Source organism: Hypanus sabinus, chromosome 15 (assembly GCF_030144855.1).
Source record: "Hypanus sabinus isolate sHypSab1 chromosome 15, sHypSab1.hap1, whole genome shotgun sequence".
Lineage (NCBI taxonomy): Eukaryota > Metazoa > Chordata > Chondrichthyes > Myliobatiformes > Dasyatidae > Hypanus > Hypanus sabinus.
In genome coordinates this window covers 90,073,787-90,097,921 of record NC_082720.1, presented here as the reverse complement: position 1 = coordinate 90,097,921, position 24,135 = coordinate 90,073,787, and the positions used below count along the sequence as shown (strand labels likewise).

Sequence of the window (24,135 nt, the reverse complement as noted above, 5' to 3'; positions counted from 1 at the left end):
ATCAGGATTGTGGGAATGATGATGTTAAACATTGAGCTACAGTCAACTAACAGCATCCTGACATAGGTGTTTGTATAGTCCAGGTGGTCTAAGGCCACGTGAAAAGCCATTGAGATTGCGTCTGCCATTGACCTATTGTGGCATTAAGCAAGTTGCAGTGGGTACAGGTTCTTGCTGAGGAAGGAGTTCATTCTAGCCATGACCAATCTCTTAAAGCATTTCATCACCATAGATATGACTGCTGATGGGTGATAGTCATTAAGGCAGCTCACAACTCTTCTTGCGGACTGGTATAATTGTTGCCTTTTTGAAGCAGGTAGGAATCAGGTTCTGCCTCCGCATCCAACACATTATCCTCCGCAACTTCCACCATCTCCAAAGAGACCCTACCACTAAACATATCTTTACCTTCCTTCCTCCGCTTTCAGTGAGGGATCACTACCTCCACAATTCCCTTGTCCATTCGTCCATCCCCACTAATCTTCCTCCAGGCACTGATCCCTGCCAGTGACCTAAGTGCTACATCCACCCATTTATTGCCTCCCTCACCTCCACTCAGGGCGCCAAACAATCCTTACACTTCACCCGTGGATCTGCTTATTGTGTCCAATGCAGCCTCCTCTACGCTGGTGAGATCTGTCATAAATTGGAGGACCGCTTTGCTGAGCCCCTCCACTCCATCCACCAAAAGGGGGACTTCCTGGTGGCCAAACATTTTAATTCCCATTCCTGTTCCGACGTGTCGATCCATGGCTCACTGACTCTTGTGGTAAGATGAGATCACCCTCAGGGTGGAGTAGCTACCCTAATATTCTGTCCAGGTATCCCCGAATCTGACAGTATGAATATCAGACTTCATATTCAACTTCTTAACCAGAAGACCACAATTTGCAGATTTCTGATAACATCTCCTCCTCACTGACCATCAACACTGGTGCGCGCACCTCAGGGGTGTGTGCTTAGCCCACTGCTCTACTCTATGGCATAGCTCAAATGCCATCTATAAATTTGCTGATGATACAACCTGGTGATGAGAGGACATACAGGAGTGAGATATGCCAACTAGTGGAGTGGTACCACAGCAACAACCTGGCACTCAACGTCAGTAAGACGAAAGAGCTGATTGTGGACTTCAGGCAGGGTAAGACGAAGGAATTCATACCAATTGTCATAGAGGGATCAGAAGCGGAGACAGTGGGCAGTGTCAAGTTCCAAGGTTTCAAGGTCTCTGAGGATCTAACCTGGTACCAACATATCAATGTAGTTATAAAGAAGGCAAGACAGCAGCTATACTTCATTAGGAGTTTGAAGAGATTTGGCATGTCAACAAATACACTCAAAAACTTCTATAGTTGTACCGTGGAGAGCATTCTGACAGGCTGCATCACTGTCTGGTATGGAGGGGCTACTGCACAGGACCGAAAGAAGCTGCAGCAGGTTGTAACTCTAGTCAGCTCCATCTTGGGCACTAGCCTACAAAGTACCCAGGACATCTTTGGGGAGTGGTGTCTCAGAAAGGCAGCGTCTATTATTAAGGACCTCCAGCACCCAGGGCATGCCCTTTTCTCACTGTTATCATCAGGTAGGAGGTACAGGGACACACTCAGCAACTCAGGAACAGCTTCTTCCCCTCTGCCATCCGATTCCTAGATGGACATTGAACCCTTGGACACTACCTCACTTTTTTTTAGTACAGTATACAGTATTTGTTTTTGCGCGTTTTTAAATCTATTAAATATACGTAATTGATTTACTCCTTTATTATTATTTTTATTTTATTGTTTTTTCTCTGTTAGATTATGTATTACATTGAACTGCTGCTGCTAAGTTAACAAATTTCACGTCACATGCCGGTGATAATAAACCTGATTCTGATTCTAATTTCTCCTTCCAGTGAACAACACCCACCTCCCATCTTCTTCTATTCCCCACACTGAACTTTTCGTTCTTCTCACTTGCCTATTACATTCCTCGAGTCCACTCCTGCTTCCCGTTCTCTATGGTTCATTCTCCTCTCTTAACAGATTCTTTCCTTTTCAGCCCATGACCTTGGCTCCGCCCATCACCTTCCGGCTATCTTCTTTCCCCTCCCCCAACTTTTGCCCCTTCCGTCCCAGTCTTGAAGAAGGGTATAAGTCCGAAACGTCGACTGTTTACTTTTTTCCCCACGGGTGCTGCCTGACCTGCTGTGTTTCTCCAAGTGTGTTTCTGTGTGATATCAGCATCTGCAGATTTTATCGTGTTTCTGACAACTGCTTTGTAAAAGACACGAACCTGGGCAAAGGAACCAATATTTGAGGCACGAAACGTTGACAATTCCTTTCCCCCACAGATACTGCTCGGCGCATTGAGTGGTGGTGTGTCTGTTCCTGTTGTCTGTGATATCGTCATGGGCTCTGCTGTTGCACCGGCTACCACCAGAGGGAGATGCTACATAAGGAGGAGACCCTGGACCCAGAGCAACCATATGTTTTATCGTTCCTATAGATGCCGTCTGGCCTAATGCGTTCCACCAGCATTTTGTGTGTGTTGATATGTTTTATGTTCTTTCGAGAGGTGAGATAGACCCCCAAAACACCCATCTCAGTACTACCCCTTCTACAGCACAGCACTCCCTCAGAACCCACCCACCCCGGACATTCTCTTCCCCGCCCTCCCATCCGTCAGAACATCAAACATCAAAACACAGTACAACAGGCCTTTCAGCTCATGATGTTGTGACGATCCTTTAACCTACTCCAAGATCTGAAGATATAAAATCCTGAAAGCACCTACACCCAAGCTCAAGGACAGCTTCTATCCCATTATAAGACTACTGAATATTTCCCTAGTACAATAAGACCTCACAATCTACTTCGTTATGACCTTGCACCTTATTGTCTGCCTGTACTGCACTTTCACTGTAACTGTAACACTTTATTCTGCATTCTGTTATTATTTTCCCTTGTTCTACCTTAATGCACGGTGTAATGATCTGATCTGTATGAACAGTGTGGAAGAAGAGCTTTCCGTTGTATCTCATTACATGTGACAATAAGAAACTGAAACCTAATTTACCCATCATCTGGAGTCACTTGAGCCAATGACAAATTCAATAATACACACAAAATGCTGGGGGAACTCAGCAGGTCAAACAACATCTATGGAGGGGAATAAACAAGTCAATAAACCTGAGACCCTTCCTCAGGTAGTATCGTTGACTGTTTATTGCTCTCTATGGATGTTCCCTGACTTGCTGAGTTCTTTCAGCATTGTGTGCTGCTTCGGATTTCCAGCAACTGCAGAATCTGATTGGTTTATGTTGGGGACCAAGCATGGCATTAGAAGTGCGGCAATAAATAACCATATAACAATCACAGCACGGAAACAGGCCATCTTGGCCCTCCTAGTCCGTGCCGAACTCTTAATCTCACCTAGTCCCACCTACCCACACTCAGCCCATAACCCTCCACTCCTTTCCTGTCCATATACCTATCCAATTTTACCTTAAATGACACAACTGAACTGGCCTCTACTACTTCTACAGGAAGCTCATTCCACACAGCTATCACTCTCTGAGTAAAGAAATACCCCCTCGTGTTTCCCTTAAACTTCTGCCCCCTAACTCTCAAATCATGTCCTCTAGTTTGAATCTCCCCTACTCTCAATGGAAACAGCCTGTTCACGTCAACTCTATCTATCCCTCTCAAAATTTTAAATACCTCGATCAAATCCCCCCTCAACCTTCTACGCTCCAATGAATAGAGACCTAACATGTTCAACCTTTCTCTGTAACTTAATTGCTGAAACCCAGGTAACATCCTAGTAAATCGTCTCTGCACTCTCTCTAATTTATTGATATCTTTCCTATAATTCGGTGACCAGAACGGCACACAATATTCCAAATTTGGCCTTACCAATGCCTTGTACAACTTTAGCATTACATCCCAACTTCTGTACTCAATGCTTTGATTTATAAAGGCCAGCGTTCCAAAAGCCCTCTTCACCACCCTATCTACATGAGACTCCACTTTCAGGGAACTATGCACAGTTATTCCTAGATCTCTCTGTTCCTCTGCATTCCTCAATGCCCTACCATTTACTCTGTATGTTCTATTTGGATTATTCCTGCCAAAATGTAGAACCTCACACTTCTCAGCATTAAACTCCATCTGCCAACGTTCAGCCCATTCTTCTAACCGGCATAAATCTCCCTGCAAGCTTTGAAAATCCACCTCATTATCCACAACACCTCCTACCTTAGTATCATCGGCATACTTACTAATCCAATTTACCACCCCATCATCCAGATCATTTATGTATATTACAAACAACATTGGGCCCAAAACAGATCCCTGAGGCACCCCGCTAGTCACCGGCCTCCATCCCGATAAACAATTATCCACCACTACTCTCTGGCATCTCCCATCTAGCCACTGTTGAATCCATTTTATTACTCCAGCATTAATACCTAACGACTGAACCTTCTTAACCAACCTAACATGTGGAACTTTGTCAAAGGCTTTGCTGAAGTCCATATAGACTACATCCACTGCCTTACCCTCGTCAACATTCCTCGTAACTTCTTCAAAAAATTCAATAAGGTTTGTCAAACATGACCTTCCACACACAAATCCATGCTGGCTACTTCTAATCAGATCCCGTCTATCCAGATAATTATAAATACTATCTCTAAGAATACTTTCCATTAATTTACCCACCACTGATGTCAAACTGACAGGTCTATAATTGCTAGGCTTCCTTCTAGAACCCTTTTTAAACAATGGAACCACATGAGCAATACGCCAATCCTCCGGCACAATCCCTGTTTCTAATGACATATTAAAGATCTCCGTCAGAGCTCCTGCTATTTCTACACAAACTTCCCTCAAGGTCCTGGGGAAAATCCTGTCAGGACCCGGAGATTTATCCACTTTTAAATTTCTTAAAAGCGCCAGTACCTCCACCTCTTTAATTGTCATAGGTTCCATAACTTCCTTACTTGTTTCCCACACCTTAGACAATTCAATTTCCTTCTCCTTAGTGAATACCGAAGAGAAGAAATCATTCAAAATCTCTCCCATCTCCTTCGGTTCCACACATAGCTGACCACTCTGATTCTCTAAGGGGCCAATTTTACCCCTCACTATCCTCTTGCTTTTAATATAACTGTAGAAACCTTTCAGATTTACTTTCACCTTATTTGCCAAACCAACCTCGTATCTTCTTTTAGCTTTTCTAATCTCTTTCTTAAGATTCCTTTTACATTCTTTATATTCCTCGAGCAATTCCTTTACTCCATGCTGCCTATATCTATTGTAGACATCCCTCTTTTTCTGAACCAAATTTCTAATATCCCTTGAAAACCATGGTGCTCTCAAACCTTTAACCTTTCCTTTCACCCTAACAGGAACATAAAGATTCTGTACCCTCATAATTTCACCCTTAAATGACCTCCATTTCTCTATTACATCCTTCCCATAAAACAACTTGACCCAATCCACTCTCTCTAAATCCCTTCGCATCCCCTCAAAGTTAGCCTTTCTCCAAACAAAAATCTCAACTCTAGGTCCAGTCCTGTCCTTCTCCATAATTATATTGAAGCTAATGCTATTGTGATCACTGGACCCGAAGTGCTCCCCAACACATACATCTGTCAGCTGACCTATCGCATTCCCTAACAGGAGATCCAACACTGCCCCATCTCTAGTTGGTACTTCTATGTATTGTTGCAAAAAGCTATCCTGCACACATTTCACAAACTCTAAACCATCCAGCCCTTTTACAGAATGAGTTTCCCAGTCTATGTGTGGAAAATTAAAATCTCCCACAATCACTACCTTGTGTTTATTACAAATATCTGCTATCTCCTTACACATTTGCTCTTCCAACTCACGCTCCCCATTAGGTGGCCTATAATACACTCCTATCAGTGTTACTGCACCTTTCCCATTCTTCAATTCCACCCAAATGGCCTCCCTAGAGGAGCTCTCTAATCTATCCTTCCAAAGCACCGCCATAATGTAGTTTCTAGTTCAATACAAACCGCAGCGAGACAGAGACGGGGAGACCAGTCTGTCCTTAGGTCGCATGCGCAGACGTCGCCTCGTTTCACGGTGCCGTGCAGGTGACTGGACTGCGCGTGTGTGTAGCCGTCGCCGCGCTCATGCCTGGGCGGGGGTGCGGGCGAGGAACAGGTGCTGCGCATGCTCGGCCGGCCGGCCCGCCCGCCCTCCCGGGTTCAGCTGTCAAGCGCTGCGAGGCGGACGAACACGCGGCGGGCACGGGAGGGCGAGCAGTCGGTGCGGGAAATGGGAAAGTTGAAGTGAAGCGGGTCCGGTTTCAATCCGGGGGAGCGGCAACGACCAAACTAGGGGAAGGGGAAAACCCTGTGAACCCTTGAAGCGAAGATGAGGCGGGTGCCGCCACCGACCGCCGCCTACTTGCTGCTGCTGCTGGCGGGCCGGGCGGCCGCCGTGATCTCGGAGCAGATGAACGTGGAGGAGCCGGTGGAGGCGGCGGTGAACGTGTCGTACGTGGAGCCGGAGAGCGGGCAGCTGCAGCCGGTGCTGGGCCGAGCTGACGGCGGCCGCTACGGACGCGACTCGCCCAAGGAGGACGTGCCGGGCGGCATGGTGCTCGCCCCGGCCCGCGACCGCCAGGGCTGCGAGCCGCACACTCGCTTCGTCGTGCCGCCCGACACCCGGCGCTGGATCGCGCTGCTCCGCCGCGGAAACTGCACCTTCAAGGAGAAGATCCTGCGGGCGGCGGCGCACAAGGCCACCGCCGTGGTCATCTACAACAACTCGAGCGAGGAGAACCTCGTCACCATGTCGCACAAAGGTGAGCGGAGACCCGGGGTCCGGGCCTGCAGGGACCACGCTGTGAGTAATGAGGAGGGACATGCTGTTGATTATGTATGGGCAAGGTCCCACAGAAATGGGGATGAGGAGATGGAAATGGCCAGGGGAGCATTGGTAGAGAAGGAGGCGTGTGTGTGTTGGGGGATGGGGTGGGAAGGGTTATTAATGGGGGGTGCAGCTTGTGAACTGCTTGAAATGCTGGAGCACGCTGCTAGGAGGGTATCATGGTAGACCATGGTGTGTGAAGTGGGGAGGAGTGGAGCATCAAGAACCGGGTTTTCTTTGGGATCTCCGGTTTCCTCCCGCGGTCCAAAGACGTACCAATTAATTGGTCATAGCAAATTGTACCTGTGATAGGTGAGGGTTAAATCGGTGGGTCATAAGGGCCTGGTCCAAGCTATATCTCTAATTAGATGAAATAAATGGAGGCGTTGGGTGAACATTACCAGGAGGTTCTTGAGTCCACACTAGTGAGTGATCTGGAAACAAGCTGGAAGAATATCCAACAGTTTGGCATTGTCTAGATGGGCCGAAGGGGCTGTCTCTGTGCTGTAATGCTTTATGAATCTGTTTGAGGTGAGGTTAAGGCACTGGAGGCCCTGCGAAAGATGAACTTGTAAACTAGCAAGGGAAAAATAGGATGATTAATCCCTGGGAATTTAAAATGTCAAGTGAAGAGACTGTCCACTACATTTAGAAATGTTTTGCCTCACAACATAAACTATGAGATTATTCTTCATAACATTTGAGATGTTTCAAATATGGAAATTTTTTAAAAAAATAGGTTGAAATGAATAACAAAAAATAAGTCAACATTTTAGACAGAGATCATTCCTTACATCTCATGTCAGACTCATTGCTTTTCCACTGCACAATAAGCTGGCCATGTGTACCAGCTGCTTATGGTTTTGTCTAATTCTGCATTTCTTGTGCCATTTCTTTTAATGTGTGTAGTTTTCCAAACCAAATTTGCTCCATGTTGTTTGGATAAAAGTGACATTTATGCAATTTTTCCTTAATGCCCAAGTTCAAGTTTAATTATCATTCAACCATACTTGAATATAGCCAAATGATGCAATGTTCCTCCAGGACCAAAGTGCAAATTACATTACCAATGGAACACCACGTAGCCCATATCATTACGATTGCAAAGAAACATACAGTAAATTCATATAGATCATTGTGAAACTCCTAATATTAGCTACAAAATAACACTTGCAGTCATTTGGTAACCAACAAGGGCCTTTAAGAAGGTTAGCTATTTTCTATATTCATTGGGTAACTTGTTTTCAATTTTAAATGCCACAGGAATATTAGTTGCCCTTTTAAATAGAGAAACTTAAAATGAAAATTCCAACAGTTATAAGCAGAACACCAGCAGATTGAGAAATTGAAATAAATTAAGTAATGGTTAGCTTGCGCAAGATTTCACTTTGCGTTTAGCAATTTTTGTGCTAAATTACCAAATATATTTGCACTATTGCAAAGATGAAAGCACTTTGTAGCAATGGGTGACTGTACAGCTGTGCTATTGAAGTGTGTAGTTTTGCAAAAGGATCGTTGGCATTATGGTTATTTACTTGTTTCAGCTGCAAGGTTTACTGTCAGTTTGGTTTGCCCACGGTTAGTAGATTCACTGGCACAATAAGTAACAGTACAATATTGAGCCCATCTGTTGGAGAAAGCGCAAGTCCTTCCAAACTGCTGGCATTCACCCCTAAGTGTGCAGTATGTCTGTATCTTAAAATTAACTACATATTTTGCTTTCTAAAAGTCTCTTTTCCAATAAATACTGCAAATTATTTTGGAGTCTGAGAGCAGGGGGAGTTTGGGTCTGGTTACCTAATGGCATTTCCACTTGTATTTTCTTAGTCTGGAGTTTAATTGAGAGGTTGGATTACTATGATCAGTCGGGTGCTGCATCAGAATCAAGTTTATTATCATGAATGTGAAATTTGTTGTTTTATGGCAACAGTACAATGCAAAACATAAAATGTACTACAAATTACAATAACTTGTATTGAGTTAATGACATTTGATTGTACATGTATACAACCCAACTGGAACACAGTACACCCACAAAACATTACAAACATAAAATAAGTTAATAAAATATATTTCAAAATGCATGCAGTGCATAGCACAGGCAAACAGTAAACAGCTCGCTGTCCGAGTGATGAGACCTCAGTGGTGACCGGGTATTCATCAGTCTCACAGCCTGAGGGAAGAAACTGTTACTCAGTCTGGCAGTCCTAGTCCTGATGTTCCTGTACCTCCTTTCTGATGGTCGTGGGTCAAAGAACTTGTGGGATGGTGGTAGAGACCCTCAACAATGCTTTGGTCCCTTTGCATACAAATGCATTTATTAATGTAATTGTATATTTATGTATAACATATGTAAAGAAGAGAGCATAAATAGTGATGCCATGTTCATGGAATTGTCTATATGGTAAAAGGTGGCCTTATTTGTTCTGCCAGTAGATTGTAGATTCCAAAGACTTGCGCACCACAGCGGTGTAGCAGTTAGCACGATGCTATTACAGCTCAGTGTGTTCCAGAGTTCAATTCTGACAGTGTTCTGTAAGGCCTCTCCGTGGAATGCATGGGTTTTCTCTAGGTGCTCCAGTTTCCTCCCACAATCTAAAGATGTACTGGGTAGGTTAATTGGTCATTGTAAATTGTCCCGTGATTAGGTTAGGATTAATGGGGGCTGTGGGGTTGCTGGGGCTGCGTAGCTTGAAAGGCAGAAGGGCATACTCCATACTGTATCACTAAATACATAAATACATTTTAGAAAAAGACTATCAGATAACCAAATTACTTGCAGTGCTTAATGGTAATAAGGACTGTTTTTGTGCAGCTGCTCAAGGCAGCACACAGGTGCAGCCAGTAGAACCACACCCCTGCGCCACTCTTCTCCCTCAGTTGAAGGTGTGTGGGTTGTGGGTTAATTGGCCACTATCGTTTGGGCCAAATTTGTTAGTGAGTGGCAGTGTGGAGAGTATGGGTGAGAATGTGGAGAGGATAAATGGATCAGATTCATGAAAAGATGGGTATTGCTGGGCAGTGTCGACTTAGTGGGCTGAAGAGCCTACTTCCATGCTCTCTCACTATAACTAACATAAGAAATTGAAACAGGAGTGAGTCATTTAGCCCCCTGTGCTCCTTTACCTGTCAACAAAATCATAGCTGATCCTCTACTGAAATGATATTTGTGTTATTTAGAGATACAATGTGGAACAGGCCCTTCCAGCCCAACAAGCCTCACCACCCAGCAACCCACCGATTTAACTCTAGTCTAGTCAGAAAACAATTTATAAAGACCTATTAACCAGGATGTGTTTGGAATGTGGGAGGAACCCACCCATGTTCAAACAGTACAAGCTCCTTACAGCCAGCACCGGAATTGAACTCTGAACTCTGATGTCCTGAGCTGTATTAGCATTGCGCTAACTGTTATGCTACCATGGTGCCCATAGATTGCCTCTCCTATCCTGGGCATTAATCCATCACAATTCTAATAAAAATCCATGAGTCGTGCGATCACTCAAGTTAAGTATGATGTTTTCCCAAGGGGTGATTCTTTCGATGAAGAGTGCCTGTATGTGACTGTGTCTAGAGAAGGCTGATGTACAGGCCAGAAGGTCTTTGACACCTGGGGATCCTTCACTGCTGCAGCCTTCCTCCATCTTCACTGCTGTTGTGACCATCTTCTGTTAGTTCCACTATTGAGGTCTTGGTTGGATTGCTCTTTATCTGGAACCTCCCTCTTGACCCAAACACCATGGGTGTTCATTACCAGGAGCTCACCTCCTGATGGCAACGCATTCAGAATTTCAGGAATTCACAAGCTTCGCCATCACAAGGCAATGATCCTTGGAGAAGAATCCACCACTGAACTTCTTAATGTTAATCCTAGATGGCCTACTTCTTATTTCAAGACTCTGACCTCTGGTGACAAAGCCCTCAGTTGGGGAAACAATTTTCTCTCATCTACTGTAATGTCTCCCTCCAAGAATTTTGTACATTTCGATGGAGTTGGTCTTTGGTTCTCCAGAAATCTGGAGAATTAAGGCCTAATGTGCTTAAATCTCATCTTGTGTGTATGATGTACCATAGATTTTTAACCATACAGCAAGAAATAGCCCCTTAGGTTCACCATATTTATGCTTACTATAAAGTTGCCAATTCAATTTCCCAGCCTGAAGCATTCTCTGCTTAATGATTCAATTGCTCCTCTACATGTTCTGAGAGTCTCTGCCTCTACCTCCAACCATTCCAATCTTCTTTGGGATCCTTGTAAATAAGCCATAAGCAATACAAACAGAGTATTCAGCCCTTCGTATCTCCAATACTAACTACTAATAATATTACTAATACCAATGATCACAATGTATAGAGAGGAAGAAACAGTTGATGTTTTGGGCTGAGACCCCTCATCAATACTGGAAAGGAAGGAGGAAGAAGCCAGATTCAAATTCAGAAGCAGGAATTCTGATCTCTGCTGTCTTTCTTTCCAATCCTGATGAAGGTCTTGGCCCCTCTCCACTGATTCTGCCTGAACTCATCTGGTCAGTTTTACTGTCGTCTCTATTTTAGATATGGAGATCAAACTTATTAACAATACCCCATGTGTACTTGCCAAACCCTACAATAGTTTAATTTAATAAGCGAGCATGTGTACAGTATACAACTTGAAATCCTTACTCTTCACAGACATCCATGAAACAGGAAAAAAACAAAGAATGAATGACAGAAAACATTAGAACCTCAAAGCCTTTCTCCCTCCTCCCATGCAAAATTATCAACCCTCCCCTCCATACCAAAAAAGAAAATCTACAGATGTTGGATATCCAAGCAACACATACAAAATGCTGGAGGAACTCAGCAGGCCAGGCATTTATGGAAAAGAGTACGGTTGACATTTCAGCCAAGACCCTTCATCAGGACTGGAGCAAAAAGATGAGGAGTCAGAGTTAGGTAAGGGGAGGGGAGAGGAAGAAGAAGCGTAAGGTGATAGATGAAATCAGGAAGGGGGGTTGGTAAAGTAAAGAGCTGTGAAGTTGATTGGCAAAAGAGATACAGGGCTAGAGAAGTGGGTATCAGTTAGGAGAGGACAGAAGGCCATGGAAGAAAGAAAAGGTGGAGGAGCACCAGAGGGAAGTGATGAGAGAGGGAAATGGGAATGGAGAATGATAAAGGGCGGGGGTCATTACCAGAAGTTTGAGAAATGGAGTTCAAGCCATCAGGTTGGTGGCTACCTAGATGAAATATAAGGTGTTGTTCCTCCAACCTAAGCATGGCCTCATCACAGCAGTAAAAGAGGCCATTATCTGACATGTCAGAATAGGAATGGGAAGTGGAATTGAAACGGGTGGCTGCTGGGAGATACTGCTTTTTCTGGCAGATGGAGTGTAGGTGCTCATCGAAGTGATCTCCCAATCTATGTCAGGTCTCACTGATATACAGGAGGCCACACTGGGAGCACCGGATACAATAAATGACTCCAACAGACAGACTCACAGGTGAAATGTCAGGACTGTTTGAGTAGTGAGGGAGGAGGTGTAGGGGCAGTTGTAGCACTTGTTCCACTTGCATGAATAAGTGCCAAGAGGGAGATCAGTGGGCTTGCAAGCTCCCTAGGGACCATGATCTAGAGTCCATCAAAAACTGCAGTCTATCCCAACACTGCAACATCTCGGTCAAATTATGGTAAGATATTTTTACCAACTTAAATTGTAGCGGTTGCATAAATTGTAACTGGAGTGTAGAAGATTGGGGGGAGATTTGATAGAGGTATACAAAATTATGAGGGGTATAGATAGGGTAAATGCAAGCAGGCTTTTCCAACAGTGGTTAGGTGGGACTACAACTAGAGGTAATGGCTTAAGGGTGAACAGTGAAACAGTTAGGGGGAATCTGAGGGTGAGAGTGTGGAATGAGTTGCCGGTGGAAGTGTTGGATGGGGTTTGATTTCAACATTGAAGAGAAGTTTGGATCAGTACATGGATGGGAGGGGTGTGGAGGGATATGGTCCAATGGGAATAGGCAGTTTAAATGGTTCAGTATTGACTAGATAGGCTGAAGGACCTGTTTTTGTGCTGCAGGGTTTTATAACTCTAAATAATAGGGCTGTTTGCCTTTTTTTCCACCTGCTGCTCCTGCAAGTTTCCAAACGTTAACATGCATAAAGTTCAAAGTAAATGTATTATCGAAGTACATATACAGTATGTAACCATATATGAGATTCATTTTCTTGTGGGCATTCACAATAAATACAAAGACACCCAATAATATCAATGCAAACATGCATACAACAAAGACAGACTAAAAACCAACATGTTAAAGACAGCAAACTACACAAAAGAAAAAGAAGAAAGCCTGCTTGCATTTACTCTATTTATACCCCTCATAATTTTGTATACTTCTATCAAATCTCCCCTTAATCTTCTATGTTCCAAGGTTGTGGAACAGGTCAAATGATTGTGTGACATCAAAGTCCCCTTAAACATCAACACCTCCCAAATCTTTTACCAATTGAACTCTCATAGTGACTCACATTTTCTTTCTACATTCTATCCCTCGGCCATACAGTTAATCTGCTCCTTTTGACTATTTCTATCCTCTTGAAGGCTCTTTGCATCTTATCACAACTTGGATTCCCACCTGCTATTGTATCATCACAGAAGGCTTACAATGTTCCATTTGATCAGCTCGTCTAAATGATAGCTGTAGTAGTATGTGAGCCAAGGGGGAAATGACAGATGAGATCATTTCTACTATCAGATACCAGCCGTATCATTGGGAAATATAATCCCCTAAATTGTGATTATATTTCAAACAGTGATAGTAATGTTTGAGTCATATCCAGTAGTGTGTAGCTTTTGGAAATTATTTACACTAACTCTTATCCAGAACAGGCGGAGGAAAATGTGATGAAGTTCCTGTCGCTTTGCTCATGCAAAAGTCCCTTTAACAGATATTGGTAGATGGTATCATTGCAGCTAGTGTCTGACTGAACGAGGGATTGCATGCAGTTTTTGTATGATAGGCACATTCTAATTCACTGTATTTTTAGAATCTAGTCATGAACAGCAATAGTGGTTAGCATGGGGTGTTCCAGAGTTCAGAGTTCAATTCCAGCACTGTCTGTAAGGTGTTTGTATGTTCTTCCCAGGAACCATATGGGGTTTCCTCTGGGTACTCCAGTTGTCTCCAACGGTCCAAAGACATACAGGTTAGTAGGTTAATTGGTCATTGTAAATTGCCCCATGATTAGGCTAGGGTTAAATAGGCGGGTTGCTGGGTGATTTGGCTCGTTGGGCTGGAAGGGTCCATTCTGCACTATATATCTCTAAGTAAAATAATAATGCAGAAAGTTGTGGTCAAAGGGACATTCTGCCTGGTGGTCTGTGACTGTTGGTATTCACAGGAATCTGTACTAGGGCCTCTGCTGATTGATATATGTAAATAACCTGGATAAAAACATAGGTGGGTGGTTAGTATGTTTGCAAATGACATGAAGACTGTATTGTAGATACCATAAAGGATACAGCAAGATATAGATCAGTTGTAAATATGGGCAAAGAAATAACAAGTGGAGATAACGCAGCTGTATGTGGTATTGCACGTTGGAAGATTAAATGTAAAGAGACAATGCACTTGCCGTTAGATCTTGTTATAGTCACCTATAACAGTGTTGATGAGCTGAGGGATCTTGAGGTCCACGTTCATAGCTCCCTGAAAGTGGCTACACAGGTTGATAGTGTGGTTACACAGGTGTATGATGTGCTTGCCTTTACCAGTCAAGGCATTGAGCTCAAGAGTCAGGAAGTTACTTTGCAGCTTTATAAAACTCTAGTTAGACCACATCTGGAGTATTGCATACAGTTCTGCTTGCCCCATTATATAATGTCACGGCTTTGGAGAGGGTGCAGAAGTGGTTCACCAGAGTGTTGACTGGATTAGGGGGCATTTGCTATAACAAGAGACTGGACAAACTTGGGTTGTTTTCTCTGGAGTGGTAAAGGCTGAGGCTTTTAAGATTGAGAGGCATCGATAGAGTAAACAGACAATATCTTTTCCCCAGGGTTGAAATGTCTAATACCAGAGGGCATGCATTATTTAAAGGGTGAGGGGAATAATTTCAAAGGAGATGCAAGGGGCAAGTTTTTTACATGGAATTGTGAATACCTGGAATGTGCTGCTTGAGGTGATGGTAAGAGGAAGGTACGTGAGAGCTGTTTGGATAGGTAAATAAGGAAAATGGAAGGATATGGACATTGTGTTGGCAGAAAAGATTGGTTTAATTGGTTTGGTGCAACATTGTGGGTTGAAGCGCCTGTTTCTGTGTTGTACTGTTCTAGTGGTCATTGGGATCTATTCTGGCTGGAGTCTGTGATTAGTGGTGTTCCACAGGGATCTGTACTGGTTGTATGGTGGATACCACAGAAGACTGACAAAGAAAGCAGCAGGATATAGATAAGTTGTAGACATGAGTAGAGAAATGCTGATGGAATTTAGCCCTCAGCCAAATGTGAAGTTGCACTTAGGAAGATCAAATGTGAAGAGACCCTTGACAGGGCTGATAAGAAAGGGGATCTTGTTCTCCAAGTCCATTCCTCCCAGAAAGTGGCTACACGGGTTAATATGGTAAAGAAGCCACGTGGCATGCTTTCTTTTATTAGTTGAGGAATTGAGTTCAAGAGTTTGGTTGTTATGTTGCAGCTTTTATAAAACTCTAACTCTAGTTCGGCCACGTCTGGAGTATTGCATTCAGTTCTGGTTGCCCTATTGTAGAAAGGATGTTGAGGATGCTACCTGGGATTAGAGGACATGCAATATTAAGGAAAGGTTAGACAAACTTGTGTTATTTTCTCTGGAGTGGTAGCGGCCAAGAGGAGAGCTGATAGAGGTTTATAAGGTTGAAAGACAAGTTAGAGTAGACAACCAATATAATTTTCGCAAAGTTGGAATGTATAATAGAAGACAGCATGCATTTAAGATAAGAGGGGGTTAGTTTTTTTACAGTGTGTGTGGTGGGTGCCTGTCTGGGATGGTGGTGAAGGCAATTATGATAGGGGCATTCAAGAGGCTTTTAGATAAGCATGTGAATGTGCAGAAAATGTAAAGGTATGGGTTCTGTGGAGGAAGAAGGGATTAGTTTGACTTGGCATAACACCGTGGACCATAGAGCCTGTCCCTCTGCTGTACTATTCTATGTTCTGTAGGAGCTGATTGGCAAAGTATCATGTTACACCGCATCATTTGGTGAGCCAAAGTTAATTGGCAGGCTGGTAGGATGCCAACACTTAATGGTAAAATTAAAAAAAATGTTATTAATGTGTGCTTCCTGGCCGCTGTTGAAGGGTAAAAAGGGTTTTATTCTGGAGAGTTCAATTTAATTAAAAAGCACTAAGTAACTTCTGTTAGGGTGTATCAGCTTCAAAATGGCATCATGGTAGTATTGCCATTAACGCGATGCTATTGCAGCTTGGGCCATTGGATTTTGGAATTTAATTCCGGCATCCCCTGGAATCAAGTTTGTATGTTCCTTCCTGAGTGTGTATGGGTTTCCTCTGGGTGCTGCAGTTTCCTCCACAGTCCAAAGATGTCCCGGTTAGTAGGGCGTTGTAAATTGCCCTGTGATTAGGCCGGGGTTAAATTGGTGGACAGGAAGGGCCTGCTTTGTGCTGTATTTTTAAGTAAGTAAATGAAACAGAAATGAAGCTTCAAGATCTATTTTCTTGAGAATTTGTATTTTTTTAAATTGATGCCAAATGACAAAGAAACCAACCACTAGAAAGTTGTTCCTGTAAACATGTTACATAGATGCAAATCTTTAAATCTAAATGTAAATATCTTGGGCGAGTTAAACTTGTTAACTTCTGCATGACTATGATGGAAAATGTGCTTGGCTGTCTGCATAGCGTAACTAAAGAGAAGTAGTGATAGAACTTGCATCATCTGACAGGCCTGCGAGCATTGGTATGCTTTTGGGATTGTCACAGGGTCTTCTTTTCTTTATCATCTATGTTGATGATTTGGATGGGAATGTGGGTGTCATGTTAAGTAAATTTGTGGATGACACCAATGTTGAAGATCTTATGGATAATGAAGATTTTCTAGATTACAATGGGTGTAGATCAACTGGGAAAGTGGGCAAGGGAATGGCAGGTGGAATGTTTTATATATATATATATATATATATATATATATATATGATACACAGCATGGTAACATATTTCTTGCCCAATGAACCCTTACCACCCAATTACATCCATATGACCAGTTAACCTACTGACCCGTACGTCTTTGGGCAGTGGGAGGAAACCGGAGCACCCTGTGGGAAACCACGTGGTCACAGAGAGAACATACAAACTCCTTGCAGGCAGCAGCAGGAATTGAACCTGTTTAGTAATAGTAGTACACTAACCACCTGTAATAGTAGTACACTAACCTGTAATAGTAGTACACTAACCACCTGTAATAGTAGTACACTAACCACTATGCTACTGTGCTGCCCCTAATTTAATTCTGACAAATGCAAAATGATGCAGTTTGGGTTGTTAAACCAGCTGAGGACATGCACAGTGAATGATGAGGCTCTGGGAGTTGGTGTTGAACGGAGAGAAGTTACAGGTACAAGTTCCTTAAAGTTGTCAAACTGGACTGTGGTGAGGAAGGCACATGACATGCTTACCTTCACTGGCTAAGGTGTAACACTTGGGATGTCATGTTACAGTTATACAACATATTTATTAATCCGCTCTTGGAGTATTCTGTTCAGTTCTGGTCACTTCTCTATAGAAGGAATGTGATTAAGTTGGAGAGGGTGTTGAAAAGACTAACAAGGGTGATGTCTGGATTGAAGAGCTTGAGTTATAAGGAGTGATTGGATAGGCTGTGTCTGTTTTCCCTGGAGTGAAGAAAGCCAAGAGATGATGTGATAAATCTATATAAAATTTTGAGTGACAGAATCTGTTTCCTATGATAGGAGTGTTGAAAACTAGAAACAGATTTTTTTTGGATCTCAGGGTTGTATTATGGCGACAGTTGAGAGGCAGGTGTTTAAAAAGCCAACTAAGGGATAAACCTTTCACACAGAGTTAGATGGTGTCTAGAATAAGTGACAGGAGAGGGCAGAGGCAGGAACAGTAAATTTGAGGTTTCTGAATAGGCATTTGAATGAACAGGGCATAGAAGGATATGGAATTAATGCAAGCGATTAGGATTAGTACGGATCAACTTTATGATTAGCAGAATCAAGGTGGGGTGAAGGGCTGTTTCTATGCTGTACAATTGTGAGTTTTATGCTTCTACCAACAATCAGACTTCACAATCAGAATCAGGTTTATAATCACCTGCATGTGTCGTGAAATTTGTTTACTTACAGCAGTTCAATGCAATACATAATCTAGAACAAAAAACAAACTCAAATAATAATAATAATAATAAATCAATTATATTATGTGTATATTGAATAGATTAAAAATCATGTAAAAAATCAAATAATATATATTTTAAAAAGTGAGGTAGTGTCCAAGGATTCAATGTCCATTTGGGAATTGGATGGCAGAGGGGAAGAAACTGTTCCTGAATCGCTGAGTGTGTGCCTTCAGGCTTCTGTACCTCCTACCTGTTGGTAACAGTGAGAAAAGGACATGCCCTGTGTGCTGGAGGTCCTTAATAATGGACACTGCCTTTTTGAGACACCGCTTCTTAAAGATGTCCTGGGTACTTTGTAGGCTAGTACTCAAGATGGAGCCGACTACATTTACAACCCTCTGCAGCTTCTTTCAGTCCTGTACAATAGCCCCACCATACCAGACAGTATGACAGACATACTTGACAGTGATGCAGCCTGTTAAAATGCTCTCCATGGTACATCTATAGAAATTTTTGAGTGTATTTGTTGACACACCAAATCTCCTCAAACTCCTAATGAAGTATAGTCGCAGTCTTGCCTTCTTTATAACTACATCGATATGTTGAGACCAGGTTAGATCCTCAGAAATCTTGACACCCAGGAACGTGAAACTGCTCACTCTCTCCATTTCTGATCCCTCTATGAGGATTGGTATGTGTTCCTTCGTCTTACCCTTCCTGAAGTCCGCAATCAGCTCTTTCATCCAACTGACATTGAATGCCAGGTTATTGCTGCAACACCACTCCATCAGTTGGCATATCTTGCTCCTGTATGCCCTCTCATCACCATCTGAGATTCTACCAACAATTTTTGTGTCATCAGCAAATTTATAGATGGTATTTGAGCTGTGCCTAGCCACACAGTCATGGGTATATAGAGAGTAGAGTAGTGGACTAGACACACACCCCTGAGCTGCACCAGTGTTGATTGTCAGTGAGGAGGAGGTGGTGTCAAGTTAGGAAATGGGGAAGTACAATGAGATCTAGGTGTCCTTGTTCATCAGTCACTGAAAGTAAGCATGCAGGTACAGCAGGCAGTACCATGTTTGTCATTAGCAAGGGGAGTTGAGTATAGAAGCAAAGAGGTCCTTCTGCAGTTGTACAGGGCCCTGGTGAGACTACACCTGGAGTATTGTGTGCAGTTTTGGTCTCCAAATTTGAGGAAGGACATTTTTGCTATTGAGGGAGTGCACCGTAGGTTCGTGAGGTTAATTCCCGGGATGGCGGGACTGTCATACGTTGAAAGGTTGGAGCAGCTGGGCTTGTATACACTGGAATTTAGAATGATGAGAGGGGATCTGATTGAAACCTATAAGATTATTAAGGGATTGGACACGCTAGAGGCAGGAAAAATGTTCCCAATGTTGGGAGACTCCAGAACCAGAGGCCACAGTTTAAGAATAAGGGGTAGGTCATTTAGAATGGAGTTGAGGAAAAACTTTTTCACTCAGAGAGATGTGGATCTGTGGAATGCTTTGCCACAGAAGGCAATGGAGGCCAATTCTCTGGATGCTTTCAAGAAAGAGTTAGATAGAGCTCTTAAAGATAGCAGAGTTAAGGGATATGAGGAGAAGGCAGGAACGGGGTACTGATTGTGGATGATCAGCCATGATCACAGTGAATGACGGTGCTGGCTTGAAGGGCCGAATTGCCTACTCCTGCACCTACTGTCTATTGTCACCGATTTGCACAGACTATGGTCTTTTGGTTAGGAAGTCGAGGATCTAATTACAGAGGGAGGTACAGAGGCCCAGGTTTTGCAACTTCTCAATCAGGATTGTGGGAATGATGGTATTAGATGATGAACAGCATCCTGACATAGGTGTTTGTGTTACAATCTTTCCTTTCGGTTAGTCCTAACGAAGAGTCTCGGCCCGAAACATCGACAGTGCTTCTCCTATAGATGCTGCCTGGCCTGCTGTGTTCCACCAACATTTTGTGTGTGTAGGTGTTTGTGTTGTCCAGGTGGTCTAAAACCGTGTGAAGAGCCATTGAGATTACGTCTGCTGTTGATCTATTGTGGCAATAGGCAAATTGCAATGGGTCCAGGTCATTGCTGAGGCAGAACTTCAATCTAGTCATGACCAACCTCTCAAAGCATTTCATCACTGTCGATATGAGTGCTACCGGGCGATAGTCATTAAGGCAGTTCATATTACAGTATTCTTCTCAGGGCACTGGTACAATTGTTGCCTTTTTGAAGCAGTGCGAGGTTGAACATGTCCTTGAATACTCTCGCTAGTTGGTTGGCACATGTTTTCAGAGCCTTACCAGGTACTCCATTGGAACCTTATGCCTTGCAAGGGTTCACTCTCTTTAAAGACAGCCTAACATCAGCCTCTGAGACAGAGATCTTCACAGCTGTAGTTATATTCTCCCTTTCAAAGCGGGCATAGAAGGCATTGAGTTCATCTGGTAGTGAAGCATTGCTGCCATTCATGCTATTGTGCTTCACTCTGTAGGAAGTAATGACTTACAAACCCTGCGAGAGTTACCGTACATCTGATATTACCTCCAGCCTTGTTCGAAATTGTCTCTTTGCCCTTGAAATAGCCCTCCGCAAATCATACCTGGCTTTCTGGTACAGGCATGGGTCGCCAGACTTGTATGCCACAGATCTAGCCTTCAGCAGACTACGTACCTCCTGGTTCATCCACTGCTTTTGGTTTGGGAATGTATAGTAAGTCTTTGTAGGCACACACTCATCCACACAGGTTTTAATGAAGTCAGTAGCAACTGCAGCATACTCATCCAGGTTCGAAGATGAATCCTTGAATACAGTCCAGTCCACCGATTCAGAGCAGTCCTGTAGGTACTTCCCTTACCCATACCTTTTTGGTCCTCCCTACTGGTGTTGCAGTCTTCAGTCTCTGCCTGTATTCAGGGAGTAGAAGTAAAGACAGCTGATCATTCTTCCTGAAGTGAGGGTGTGGAATAGCACAGTAGGCATTCTTGATAGTGGTGTAACAAGGGTCCAGTGTGTTGTTTCCTTTAGTGTTGCAAGTGATCTGTTGATGGTAATTGCTTAGTGATTTTATTTTCAGACTGGCCTGGTTAAGATCTCCCAAAACGATGGAGAAGGCATTGGGCTGCATTGTTTCATGCATGTTGATCCTTTTGCTCAGATTATCTAAAGCCTGACTGACATTGGTCTGAGGTGGAATGTGTACTATTACCAAAACGATCCCAGAGAACTCCCGTGGTAGGTAAAAAGGATGGCACTTAACTGCTAGATATTTCAGGCCTAGATTTGCTGCCCATACACCTGCTGGCATGTAGGGCAGCAATAAAAGTTCTTCATCTCTGCCTGGCCTTGGCCATCTTCTCCACACACAGATATAGAAGGATTCTTCATTGCTGTTTCCATAACAATTTTGTTTCATCAGTCAAAATTGTTAGCCCTGAGCTGAACCCCTGAACCTGGAGGACTGGTAGACGACCCTTAGTCTGGCCTCTACCCTTTGACCTGTTTGGAATGGGTGACCCTATCAGAGTCAAAGCACAAGGCCCTGTCTATCCAACATAGCTCTCTGGGTCATTGAGGCACGCAAACCTCCAAATTATGAGAAGATTGGGGCCCTCTTGGAGGATCAACAGTCAGAGCAGACTGCATAAAACAATTAACATTACTACACTCAGATTCAGCAGGGAAACCAGAGGCTGATTAGAACATACTACAGTACAGCATAGGAACAGGCCTTTTGATCTACAATGTTAGTAATCAAATACCCAAATAGACTAATTTCTTAGACATACAAAATGTCTATTTTCTGCACATTCATGTGCTTATCCAAGAGCCTCTTGTATGCGCTATCATATTTACTCCTACCACCATCAGGTATGCATTCCAGGCATCCACCACTCTCTATAAAAATAAAATTACTCGATTGAACTTATCCTTCTTTGAACTTCTCCTCTCTGGCATCAGACATTTTGAAAAAGATGCTTACCGTCTATCTTTTAACTCTCCTCAGCTTAAGCCTCTATTGAATCTGTCCTCAGCCTCCAAGGAAAACTTGAATCCAATCGCTCCACATAGTACATCCTGGTAAATCTCTCTGCACCCATCCAAAGTCTTCACATCCTCTCCACAATCGGGTGACCAGTGTTTAATACTGGTCAGAGAGCTATGGACTTTATTTTTGATTTTATGTATTTATTTAGAGATTCACTGCAGAACAGGCCCTTCCAGCCCAACAAGCTGCACTGTGGTGCATTTACAGCGACCAATTGACCTACTAACTGGTACGTTGTTGGACTGTGGGAGGAAATCGCAGCACCCAGTGAACATCCACATGCTGACAGGAAGGATGGACAAACTTCTTACAGAGGATGTTGGAATTGAACTCCAAACGCCAACATCCTGAGCTGTAATAGTGTCCCACTAACCACAATGCTCCCATGGTGCTCATCCTTGGGTCCCAAGATCCCTCTGCACATCAAAACTGTTCAGGGTCTTGCCAATAATAGTGGGGTGATTAGAGAAATGTATTTACTGTTCAAGCTGTTTCTGTATTCAGATCTCCGCTTGTATAGAACACACTATTTTTACCTTATAGTTAGCAGATGACTATACAATCACAGCTGCAGGAGTTTCTGAGACCAAATAAAAATAAGCATCTGAGATAAATCTATCAGCATAGGACCAAAGCAGATAAGTGATCAAGTTTTTACTGTAAAAGATTGCTCTATGTCTGTTTTTCATTGAACCTATGCATCCATGTACTTGTGCAGATGAAAATGAACTCTACCTAAATTAGTCACTAATTGGGATGTCAGAATGGAAATTTGTCATGGTTACTTAACAATGTCCTTAGAAGCCTGAGACTCGATGAATCACACACAGGATATACTGGTTATGGAACCTTGTGTATTATCAAAGATCTAGAAGATATTGAGAGAAGATGTGCAACTTATCAAGAGTACAGATGAAACTGCCAAAGGCGCCCCCACCAATGAAATGATGAAAGCATAGACAGGACAGATAGACGAGTACTGGTGAAGGGTCTCAGTCCGATATGTCACATTTATTCCTTTCCATACATGCTGCCTGACCCACCGAATTCCTCCAGCATTTTGTGTGTGTTCACCTTTCACGAATCTAGAGAATCAAGAGGGAAATAACTTTCTAACCTATTAACATTCATTCTAAATGGAATGAAATTAGAGATGTGTACATCAATAGAACATATAATTGAGCAGAGGTTGAATTTTGTAACCAATATCAACGTTTAGAGTTCTTTCCAATAATGGGTTCAACCCTCCTTGCTCGAGGGGCGACCTGATAGAAGTATGTAAGATTATGAGCGGCATAGATGGGGTAGATAGTCGATGTCCTGTTTTCAGGGTGGAAATATTAAATACTAGAGTGTACATGAAGGGTAAAAAGTTTAAAGAAATTAGTGAGGAAATTTCTTAATGTAGCGAGTGATGGATTCCTGGAAGGCACAGCCATTGGAGGTGCTGAAAACATGCTCAATATTGCGTTTTAGATAGACACCAGAAAAAGCAGAGAATGGAGGGATATGACTATGTGATGGCTGATTTGCAACACAGACATGGTGGGCTGAGGGCCTGTTCATGTGCTGTATGTTCTGTATTCTATTGACCTTTTCTGTACCTTTTGATCAGTTTATATACCTATCTTGGGTTACGCTTTACACTCCAGAGAAAACAATCAAGGTTTGTCCAATCTCTCCTTATAGCTAACACACTCCAACGCAGGCAACGTCCTGAAGCTTCTCCTACACCCTCTCCAAAGCCTCCCACATCCTTCCTATAATGCAACAACCAGAACTGCACATAATACGCACTCTAAATGTGGCTGAACAAATCTTGTGCTGCTGCAACTTTTATTCCTAATGCC

General features: G+C 43.1%; 1 protein-coding gene across 4 annotated transcripts in view; it reads left to right on the top strand.

Moving 5' to 3' along the window:
* Positions 1–6,173: 6,173 nt before the first annotated feature.
* rnf130 (ring finger protein 130) overlaps positions 6,174–24,135 on the top strand; it is a 183,483-nt gene continuing 165,521 nt past the window's right edge. For 2 of the 4 annotated variants that reach the window (XM_059990701.1, XM_059990703.1), the window contains exon 1: positions 6,174–6,822. In XM_059990701.1, the coding sequence (XP_059846684.1) occupies positions 6,390–6,822 (433 nt within the window). In that variant the 5' untranslated portion in view covers positions 6,174–6,389. The remainder of the gene's footprint in view (positions 6,823–24,135) is intronic. The other 2 variants (XM_059990704.1, XM_059990702.1) reach the window with 2 other exon arrangements.